At 46.9% G+C, this 10,566-nt stretch overlaps 1 protein-coding gene across 1 annotated transcript; it reads left to right on the top strand.

Moving 5' to 3' along the window:
* Positions 1-1,569: 1,569 nt before the first annotated feature.
* KCNA4 (potassium voltage-gated channel subfamily A member 4) lies at positions 1,570-8,780 on the top strand. The gene is made up of 2 exons (XM_037040425.1): positions 1,570-1,951; positions 5,182-8,780. The coding sequence occupies exon 2, from the start codon at positions 5,953-5,955 to the stop codon at positions 7,915-7,917; it is 1,965 nt and encodes a 654-aa protein (XP_036896320.1). The 5' UTR covers positions 1,570-1,951; positions 5,182-5,952; the 3' UTR covers positions 7,918-8,780.
* The last annotated feature ends 1,786 nt before the right edge of the window (positions 8,781-10,566 follow it).

Raw genomic sequence — 10,566 nt, 5'->3', positions numbered from 1 at the left:
GCCAGCACCTTTTTCTCCATTCCCCAACCGTGATTAAGACCAGGGGGATCACAAGTAAATTTGTGGGCAAAAGCTTCAGCTGAACTTGCTGGAAGACGTTAGGAAAAGCAAGGTTGCACCTCAGGGATTTTTTTCTTTCTTTCTTCCTTTTACATTTTTTCTTTTCACTCATTACAATGAGAATATTTTAGTCATTTAATTAAAAAATCAAGCAGCAACGGAAAGCAGTCTTCCAGGTGTCCTTCATGGAGCCAGAGGCAGGTAGGTGAGTGAGCGCGGGGCATATCTATAATTCAACTCAGGAATATTTCTCTTAATAATTAATCGAGCACCACAAAAGGAAGAGGCCCAATAAGGCCCACGAACAAAGCTGCCAGCTGAGGACTACAGTGTCCGCCTCCGTGCCAAATGACCCGCCCAAGGTCGGGTTTTCTTCAACAGTCCCGGCGGGCGCCAGCGGTGCTTGCTTGGCCCACAGCGTGGGGGCGGTGGGGGGAAAGTGAGGAGAGGTGTGGGGCCTGGGCCCCAGCTCGAGGTTCTGATTGTGTGCCTGCACATTCATTCGCTCTTATCACCGCTATCCTTTCTTTTGACATATTCATGGGAACTGTATATTTCACCCACGATCAGAGCATTTCATGCATCTAATAAGCAACCTGGACATCCACTCCGAGGTGAGGACGCCGCTGTGGGCGGCGTAGTACGTTTTTCACCCCTGCGACAGAGACCACCAGCTGGGCTCCAAACCTCTGGCGGAGTCGTGTTTCTTCTCGCAGCAACAGGTTTAAGGAGGAGGACTTCCCCCCAACCCTCGCCTTGCCCCGCCCTGCCCCCAAGCCAGACGTGCAACCTGCTCAGAGCCCTCGACTTTCTCCCACTCGGATTTGTGCCTCCCGTGCACAGCCCTTAGCTTGGTCCGGGTTCCAGTTTCTGTGATCCACCCCTTTGGGTGAAACACATAGAGAGTCCATGTGTGCCCTGGAGGCCCGACCCGCTCTTTGAACCGCACAAACTGTGCAAGGGAGGCGGAGAAAGCTCTGGGGACGGTCGCAGGTGACTAGAGGGCTCCAGACCAGCGGCCCCTCCAGAGATGCATCCGGGCCCCCAACCCCACAAACTCGTTATAAGGTAGGGGTGCCAGAGGAACTGAAGAGACAGCGGGACAAGGAGAGGAGAAGACGCCCAGGGGCACCCTGCTGTCAAGGCTGGACTTCCCTTCGAGGTCAACCCCCCAGCCTCTGTCTAGGCTCCGGATCTGCCGTCGGGACCCACATTTCACCTCCAAAGGGGACTTTTCTTCCCCCGTGATTATTTTCTCGCTGCCGAGGGTGACAGTCAGGGGCTCCTGGAATGATTCCCAGGGGTTCCCCCTGATCCTCAGCATCTGGGGGACTGACCCCGGGCGAGCAGTCTCAGTCTTGACTGCGCCCGCCGCGCCACGAGGGAGGCGCCCCAGGCGACCGCGGTGAACGCCACGCCCTCGGCACGGCCCTCGCCCCGCCCCCGGCCGGCGCGCGTTCTCGGCCAGGGGAGGCGTGTGCTGCTTCTGCAGCCAGAGCGAGAGGGAGAGGGATGGATGTTGGAGGAATTCGGGCTTAACAAGTGATCGGTGCTGTCTAGGATTTTGCTCTTTTTCTGGGGAACCTTGACTTCCTTTTCCAGTCGAGCTCTCCTGTGCTGAACTCAGAGGAACCAGGAGTCTTGGAGGTCTTCTCTGGGGCAGCCCAGATCCCCACACCTGGGCTCCAGCAGCGAGGACTCTGTGCCCCTCTGGCCAGGCAACGGAACTTCTTCCGTGGATATTTCGGAGCCTCCACCTGCCACACAGGCGTGACTCCTTCCACCCCCAAGATCGTTCTTCCCCTCCTCCAGCTGTTGCAGCTTGAGGGGGGAAAATCAAAACCAACCGGGGGATTGTCCTTATTTTTATTTTGCACCCCTCCTGGGAACGGTAAGTATGATGCCTCTTTTATGTTCTCCTCTCTCCCTGTGGCTGTTAAGAAACCGGACATTTGAGAGACAAATAATATCGGGAATGTGACAGAAGGGCATGAATGGAAGGCGGTTAAAAATAAACCAGGAGGTGGGAGAAGGGAGGTGCAGATGATGCGTGGCGCTCCGGGGGGCCAACAGTTGTTATTTTCCCAACCCCATGGATGGGTGCATGCGCCCTGCTTAATGTGCCCGAGCGGGAACCTAGGTCTGAGGCGAGGGTGTGATTAAAGATGTCGTTTCCCAACGAGGTGGGGTTTAGATTTAGCATCGTTTTGCCTCATCCCAGACTAACTGGTTCCGTTCCTTTGGGAACAGCTGGTGAACGGGTTTGAATTGCTGCCTCTCCCAACATTTGGATTTGCGTGCATTTTCTGAGCATTTGAGCAACACATAAGGACTGTTTAAATGGCGTGTGTTGAAGTGTATAAATCTCACCGGTGTTAGCCTTTCTGATTCTCTCTCTGAATCTTTCGCTTCTCTCTCACTCTCTCCCTCTGATAAGGTTCATGTACCACCCTAACACAGTTGTGGAAATTAGCCCTGAGAAATGAAAACAGCTTGTTGTTGGGGGTGGGAGGAGGAGGGGCGGGATGTATAGCTGTTGTTTGGGGGAACAGGACTCAGGAATTGGCAGTCTGCAAAATCCTATTAGTTTGATGGTGTTGAAGAGGAAGGGAAATATTTCCATGCAAAGGTCTCCCCTAGAAAGGCTCCTGGGAGTTGGCTTGAATAATTCTCCTAACATGAATACTTTGAGGAGGAAGAGAGATTTTTAAACCAGCCTGATTTGGGGGGAAGATTTTTTTCTTTTTTCTTTTTTTTTCCTCTCCTTCCCCTCCTCCTCCTCCTGTGTTTTCTTTCTTTCTTTCTTTTTGTTTTTCCTTTAAGATTAGAGAATAGTGAGGTAGCTGGTAGCCAAGTAAAAGGAAGGTAATTTGTTTTTTGTAGGCTGGGAGAGTTGGATGAGCCAAAACTAGTAAACCTAAATGAATAAGAAATTATTTGGTGTAGAACTAAAACAGGCCAGTTCTAGGTCTCCTGCAGATTGATGGAGAATTAGAAGACCCTCTAATTCATGACCTTCTGGGAGTCAGTTGGTCAGGACAAGGGTGTACGTAGTGTACAAATTTACAGACACTTTGGTTACACTGGGGCTTTATTTAGATGGTGTATTTTAATTGCTTTGAGGGAGTTGGAGAAGTAACTGAGCAAACTCTCAAACTATTTGGCCTGGGAAAGACTTTAAAGGACGTCAGCCTGACCCTCCACAGTGAAAACAGAGATGTAGAGACCACCTGGGGGTAGACATTTTAGAGTATGAGGTGAGGTTAGGAGTCAGGCAGAGGAAGAGGGATGTCTGTTGAGAGAGAGACCTTCACAGGTGTATTTTCTGGGTTTTGGGTCCAGTCAAGCTCACCTCTTACCTTAGAAGAATGTGTGTGAAGGGATATATTTTTGCCACTTTCCTGCTTCTCACTTCATAAAACCCAGTGTATTTAAGCTTCTAGGCTGACACAATTCAGCAAGGAGCAAGCAGCAGGTGGTCAAGAGCCAAATCCCATTAATGGCTCCAGAAAACCATTTTTCTTAGGCTGCTCAAGTGCTGCCCATAATAGAAGCTAGTAGATGCCCCGGATTCTGTCATTATCCTTCCCAATTCTCTGGGCCACTCTTCTGTGTTCTTGGAAGTCCTGTTGGGCAGAGTGAATGGAAGAAGCAAGAGGAGACAGACGATTGGGGCAGGAGCTTTTACAGGACCTGGTGGAGGAGATGAATTAGTTGGACCTTGGGAGAGCTCAGCTAAGGGAGAAGAAAGGCCAGGAATCCCAAGTGACAGTGGGGACAGAGCAGGCTGCGAGGAAGATGTGATCGGAAAGTGGGAAACTGATCATAAAGGTGGGTAGAGAGAGAGAAGAAAGGGGAAGGTAGGGGATGGGAGCTGCTGACTAAATGAAGGCGGGGGCGGGGTAAGGCAGGCTGAAAACAAAGTGCGTACAAACTGGGTTTTTAAAAAAAAAAACACACATAAGGAGATAGTCCCTTGAGAAGAGNGGAATCCCAAGTGACAGTGGGGACAGAGCAGGCTGCGAGGAAGATGTGATCGGAAAGTGGGAAACTGATCATAAAGGTGGGTAGAGAGAGAGAAGAGAGGGGAAGGTAGGGGATGGGAGCTGCTGACTAAATGAAGGCGGGGGCGGGGTAAGGCAGGCTGAAAACAAAGTGCGTACAAACTGGGTTTTTTAAAAAAAAACACATAAGGAGATAGTCCCTTGAGAAGAGTGTAGGAGGAAACATTGAGATGAACATGGAGGACTGCAAGGAGAGAAAATGGTTATTAGAGAAGTGGAAACTGGGATTAGCTCCTCGGCTGTGGGTGGGAGGGAGTGTTATCCAGTCTCAGGAACAGAAAACAATAGCAGGGACATGCTTCAGGGAGTCAGGAAGTGCCAACTTAATAGAGGCCACTGGTGAGTGGCCTCAAAATGTCCTGGGTGGCCTCCCATTCTGTCCTTCCCCTACTCCAGACGGCGGTACAGGAACGTGCAGATTAGGGGATGGGTGGATAGCTAATGAAAGGTTAAATTCCTGTCATGTTCTTAATAACTACCAGGATTTTTGATACTCATTATGTATAAGTTCATGTGTGATTCTATCAATATCCACTATCTCATTTAATCCTTACAAAGGTGGGATGGGGAGGTTGCATTTTCTGTACTTCGTAGATGAGGTGATTGAAGCATGTTCAAGTGCTGGAGCCTGGATTCAAGAAACCTGTTTTTTTTTTTCTGATTTTTAAAATCTTGAATCAAGATAGAGAGGGCGTGGAAGGACACTAAATTCAGAAATGTTTTATGGGTGGAAATTTTTAAAAATGCATTGAGATCAATGTATGACGGAAGGAGCTGCAAAGTGACAGCGTTATTCTGTGGACTGATGAGACTGACATGAAAATAGACTAAGCTGAAATGATACCCAAAGAGGAAGGAAAGAAGGACGTTTAGGCAGAAGGTGATTTAACAAACTGCCCCATTCTCCTTGGAAACTTAGGGTTGCTTGGTGCTTTGTATGGTTTGCTCGAGGACAACAGAAAGAAATGTTATGTGAAGGAAATTCTCAGTTTGCTTTTTTTATGATTTGATTCTTCTTTTTATTTTTCTTCTGTGCTTGTTTTCCTCCCTTTTTCAGGTGAAGTGCTTCTTCTGCATGATTTTAGCTGAAGGATGCTCTGCATTTCCTTGATTTCTATGGAGACCTCAGAGCTGGGTTTGCCCCTGCTGACACCTCATCTTGCACCTTCTCTACCTCCCAAGGTCTTTGCCTCTATCTGTAGCTTGGCATTGCCCCTGGGTCCAGGAAGACTGTGAGGAACGTAAGGGGGGAGCCTGGAGAATCATCTGATAGGTCTGAGTGGCAATGGCTGGACATACTTCAAGTCTCATGTTAACATGGGTCAAGCAATCACTGGAAGGCAAGTGCTGAGACTAAAGGCTTATTTGCATTTTATTTAAATTTGATGGACTGAGCGTTGGACAGTTTCCATGGCAGAAAAATATATTCCATTCTCTAGGCACAACTGCTAGCTGTCAGAGACGTGCTGCCTTTGAGTCTAGCAGCATCATCACCAACCACATCCTACATGTATTTCCAGATTTGAACACCCACCCCAAAACAGGTGTTTGGGAGACCCCAACGTTATCTGACTTAGGCTTGAGAGTGCTAGACCCTTTATCTAGACCAGCCAAGCTCTGGAGAGCAATGCTGCATCCCTGGGAAGACAGAGCATGGGGCGTGCTGATTTAAAAACAGAAAATGCAAAGTTGGACTGAAAATATCCTTAGTCTTCCAAGCAATCTGCTTAAGTGTTCCAAACTTACCTTAATTTGGTGAGAAAAGAAGCTGCCCTATTTTTCTTTCTTCTGCCACAACTGGAACCAGCCATTTCCAAAAACCACCACCATGGAGGTTGCAATGGTGAGTGCGGAGAGCTCAGGGTGCAACAGTCACATGCCTTATGGTTACGCGGCCCAGGCTCGGGCCAGGGAGCGGGAAAGGCTCGCTCACTCAAGGGCGGCAGCCGCAGCGGCAGTCGCAGCTGCCACAGCTGCGGTGGAAGGCAGTGGGGGTTCTGGAGGGGGCTCCCACCACCACCACCAGTCTCGTGGGGCCTGCACCTCCCATGACCCTCAGAGCAGCCGACGTAGTCGGAAGAGGAGGCGACAGCAGCCTGAGAAGAAGAAGGCCCACCACCGCCAGAGCAGCTTTTCTCATTGCACGGACTTGATGCCCAGTGGCTCCGAGGAGAAGATCCTGAGGGAGCTGAGTGAGGAGGAGGAGGAGGAGGAGGAGCTGGAGGAGGAGGAGGAAGAAGAGGGAAGGTTTTACTACAGCGAAGATGACCGTGGGGATGAGTGTTCCTACACGGACCTGCTGCCTCAGGATGAGGGGGGCGGCGGTGGCTATAGCTCAGTCCGCTACAGTGACTGCTGTGAACGCGTGGTGATCAATGTGTCAGGCCTACGCTTTGAGACCCAGATGAAAACCCTGGCCCAGTTTCCGGAGACCTTGTTGGGGGACCCTGAGAAGAGGACTCAGTACTTTGACCCTTTGCGTAACGAGTACTTTTTTGACAGGAACAGGCCTAGCTTTGATGCCATCTTGTATTATTATCAATCAGGAGGCCGCCTGAAGAGGCCAGTCAACGTCCCCTGTGATATCTTCACCGAGGAGGTGAAGTTCTATCAGCTGGGAGAGGAGGCCCTGCTCAAGTTTCGGGAGGACGAGGGCTTTGTGAGAGAGGAGGAAGACAGGGCCTTGCCAGAGAATGAATTTAAAAAGCAGATCTGGCTTCTCTTTGAGTACCCAGAGAGCTCCAGCCCAGCAAGGGGCATAGCCATCGTCTCTGTCCTGGTCATCTTAATCTCCATTGTTATTTTCTGCCTGGAAACCTTGCCTGAATTTCGGGACGACAGGGATTTCATCATGGCTCTGAGCGCGGGTGGGCATAGTGGGTTGTTGAATGACACCTCGGCACCCCACCTGGAGAACTCAGGGCACACGATATTCAACGACCCCTTCTTCATCGTGGAGACGGTCTGCATTGTTTGGTTTTCCTTTGAGTTCGTGGTTCGCTGCTTTGCTTGTCCCAGCCAAGCACTCTTCTTCAAAAACATCATGAACATCATTGACATAGTCTCCATTCTGCCTTACTTCATCACGCTGGGCACTGACCTGGCCCAGCAGCAGGGGGGTGGCAGCGGCCAGCAGCAGCAGGCCATGTCCTTTGCCATCCTCAGGATCATCCGTCTGGTCCGAGTGTTCCGGATCTTCAAGCTCTCCCGGCACTCCAAAGGCCTGCAGATCCTGGGCCACACCCTCAGAGCCAGCATGCGGGAACTGGGCCTTCTCATCTTCTTCCTCTTCATTGGGGTCATCCTGTTTTCCAGTGCTGTGTATTTTGCGGAGGCGGACGAACGTACTACCCATTTCCAAAGCATCCCCGATGCATTTTGGTGGGCTGTGGTGACCATGACAACTGTGGGCTATGGGGACATGAGGCCCATCACTGTGGGGGGCAAGATTGTGGGGTCCCTGTGTGCCATAGCAGGTGTCTTAACCATTGCTTTGCCAGTGCCAGTGATTGTCTCTAACTTTAACTATTTCTACCACAGAGAGACTGAAAATGAGGAACAGACACAGCTGACACAAAATGCGGTCAGTTGCCCATACCTCCCTTCTAATTTGCTGAAGAAATTTCGGAGCTCCACTTCTTCCTCTCTGGGAGACAAGTCAGAGTATCTAGAGATGGAAGAAGGAGTTAAGGAGTCTCTCTGTGCAAAGGAGAAATGTCAGGGAAAGGGGGATGACAGTGAGACAGATAAAAACAACTGTTCTAACGCGAAGGCTGTGGAGACCGATGTGTGAATCTAGCTCTCTGTCTGCCGCTGCCCCCCTGCCCCTACCCCAGCATCTCCAAATGTATTTATGCATCAAGAGTGCAGTTACAGAAATGAAATATGCAAACGAATCCAATGCATACAGTAGTACACCATTTAATGGTTATACGTGGCATAATTGTTGCTAAACTTGTATTACATATTGAATAAATGATATATCTTGGAGAAGAGGGAGGCTTAAATAGGAGCAAATTGACCTTTATATTTTTTATTAGAATGCAAGAATTTTGCACATTAACTGGAAAAGATGTTAAAAGTAGAGATGGTTCCATGGAGAGGCTGTGTGTGTTTGTGTGTGTGCAGTGTGTGTGTAAGTGAATTGTCAACATTGTTAGTAATTGTGCAGTGATGGGAAAGTTGGCATTTTGAAGTATTTACTATGTAAGAACTAATGAATTTGAACAGTCATTTATGAGTGCTTTAATAGCATCTCATGTCTTTGGATTCCAGAGTTGTTTTTTAAAAATTGTAAGAATTACTGTGTAGAAAAAAAAGAAAGTGAATTATTTAATAGAATGTAGGTCACAATTTTATCTTGGATTTAATTAAAGTTTATTTTTAACTGGAAATTAACTTTTAAAAAGGCTGCAGGGGCCTTTAGAAATTGATTATATTTTATTATTAATTTTGGGAGGTTGTGAGATCAAATGCCTAACATTATGCAAGAAATGACATCGGAGAAAAATGTAACAAGTTTTGTTCACAGATACTGGGACTGGAATTTTTTTTTACTACTTTATATGCTGGAGATTGAGAGAGACTTCATACTGTGAATGTTTACTGATGTAACAGTTCAATGACAATCATTGGAACAATGATTTCTTAGTCTTATTTTATTGTTCTCTTCTTTTCTTTGTGTGAGACTAAATGCCACAGTAGATAACAACACAAGATTCCCTTCTTTTTTAAAATCTAAATAATTGATCTGCAAAGGGACTACGAGGTCAAGTTTAGCAACTGAGTCTTTCGAAATTGGTCTGTTACAATGATGCTTCAAAAACCATCCTATTTTCAATATTCTGCTTTTAAATCCAGAATAATTTAACCAAAGCTAATGCATGCACTGAAAAGATTCTTGAAGAAGTAAGACGCTCAGCAGCTACAGTGATTATGGCCTAAAAGCTTTCTATTAAATGTGCAACATAAGTGCTAGGTTTACTAAGTTTATTTGTTTGTGCAGAATGTGGGGCATCACCTCAGAATTTGGCATTCGATTCGCTAACATTGGTATGAGACAGAATTGTGTCAGAACATTTGGATTCAACATCATCATCATTATTATATTTGTTAAAGGAATTTTATGGCACATATAAGCACTTAACTCATGACAAGGTGTCCTAGAATGTGAGGTAACAGCTAGTGATGGGACTTGCACTATTAAGTTATAATGGGACATAGGTTAGCAAACTCAGAATACATAATAGGACTTATTCTGTCCAGTGTTTCTTCAACTTCTGTTCTTTTTAAGGTGGGTGTCCCCCGGGTTTGGGGAAAATATATTATCTAGGATATCTAAAGTATAGAGCAAATACTTATATCTGTGAACTTTGGGGGGAAAGGCCTAGAAATAGCTTTTCTCAAGCTTTTTAATCCCAGGCCATCATTTGGTAATAATATAAATTGTCCCTCTCTTTTTAATGATATTTGAAATTCAAAGTTAATCCAATATTAGGTTTAAAAGCAAAGTTCTGTCCTTCTTCCCATCCCTCCCCGCCACTCATAGAGAAACACCTCTTAAGAACACTTTTGGAGGATGAAAAGTAGCAAGCAGAAGAGTTGATTGAACCTTCCAGGGGTGTCCAAGCTTTTGGCGTCTCTGGGCTGCACTGGAAGAAGAAGAGTTGTCCTGGGCCACATGTTGAATACACTGTGACATGTAATCACAAAAAAACCCTCATAATGCTTTAAGTAAATTTAGGATTTCCTGTTGGGCCACCTCTGTAGCCATCCTGAGCCATAGGCAGCCCATGGGCCGTGGATGGGGCACCCCCAAACATCTCTAGTGGACAATAGAGAGGGACAAAACAAGGAAGGGCCATCTTGTAACAAGACTTCAAAATAGCATGATATTTTGGGTTTGGAGCAAAAATGCGGCAAGCATTAGACTAACCATAGGCTATTTACATTGGTCACCATTCATTTGCAAAGTCAACCTGTTAATCTCTGCAGACTATTTTTCTCAAGACTAAAAAGGGGCACATAAAGCATATGTTACATCGGTTGTTCTGGAAAAGCAAATGCGAACACGTGAAAACTCTGGAGTAAGTTTCATGTAAATGTGTGATCTTGTATCTAAATTGCTTGACCTTCCTCAAGGAGAAATGGGATGTAGAACCCATGAGTTACAGCAGCTTTATTAGGATGTTGTGAAAATCATGGCTAATTTCTTTGATTTGGGGCTCTTGACAAGAACTTGACTTGCAGGCACACAACTTAGCCTATAATGAAACGACTGCTGACCCTGTGGACAAAGTATCACTTCTCGTTCGCTGTGCCCAACTAGGTCAGATTATATCTTAAAATAGATTTAAGTGCATGCTTTTCAGCATTGGATGTTTATCGAACATTCTACTCTAATAGCAATAGTAATGGCTTGGCTATGTGTGGAAGGGGTAAC

The sequence above is a fragment of the Sturnira hondurensis genome, unplaced genomic scaffold (genome assembly GCF_014824575.4).
Source record: "Sturnira hondurensis isolate 20B ecotype Veracruz unplaced genomic scaffold, ASM1482457v3 Scaffold0002638, whole genome shotgun sequence".
NCBI classification, from domain to species: domain Eukaryota; kingdom Metazoa; phylum Chordata; class Mammalia; order Chiroptera; family Phyllostomidae; genus Sturnira; species Sturnira hondurensis.
The sequence above is the reverse complement of the archived record's forward strand: the minus strand, read 5'-3'. Positions and strand labels throughout refer to the sequence as shown.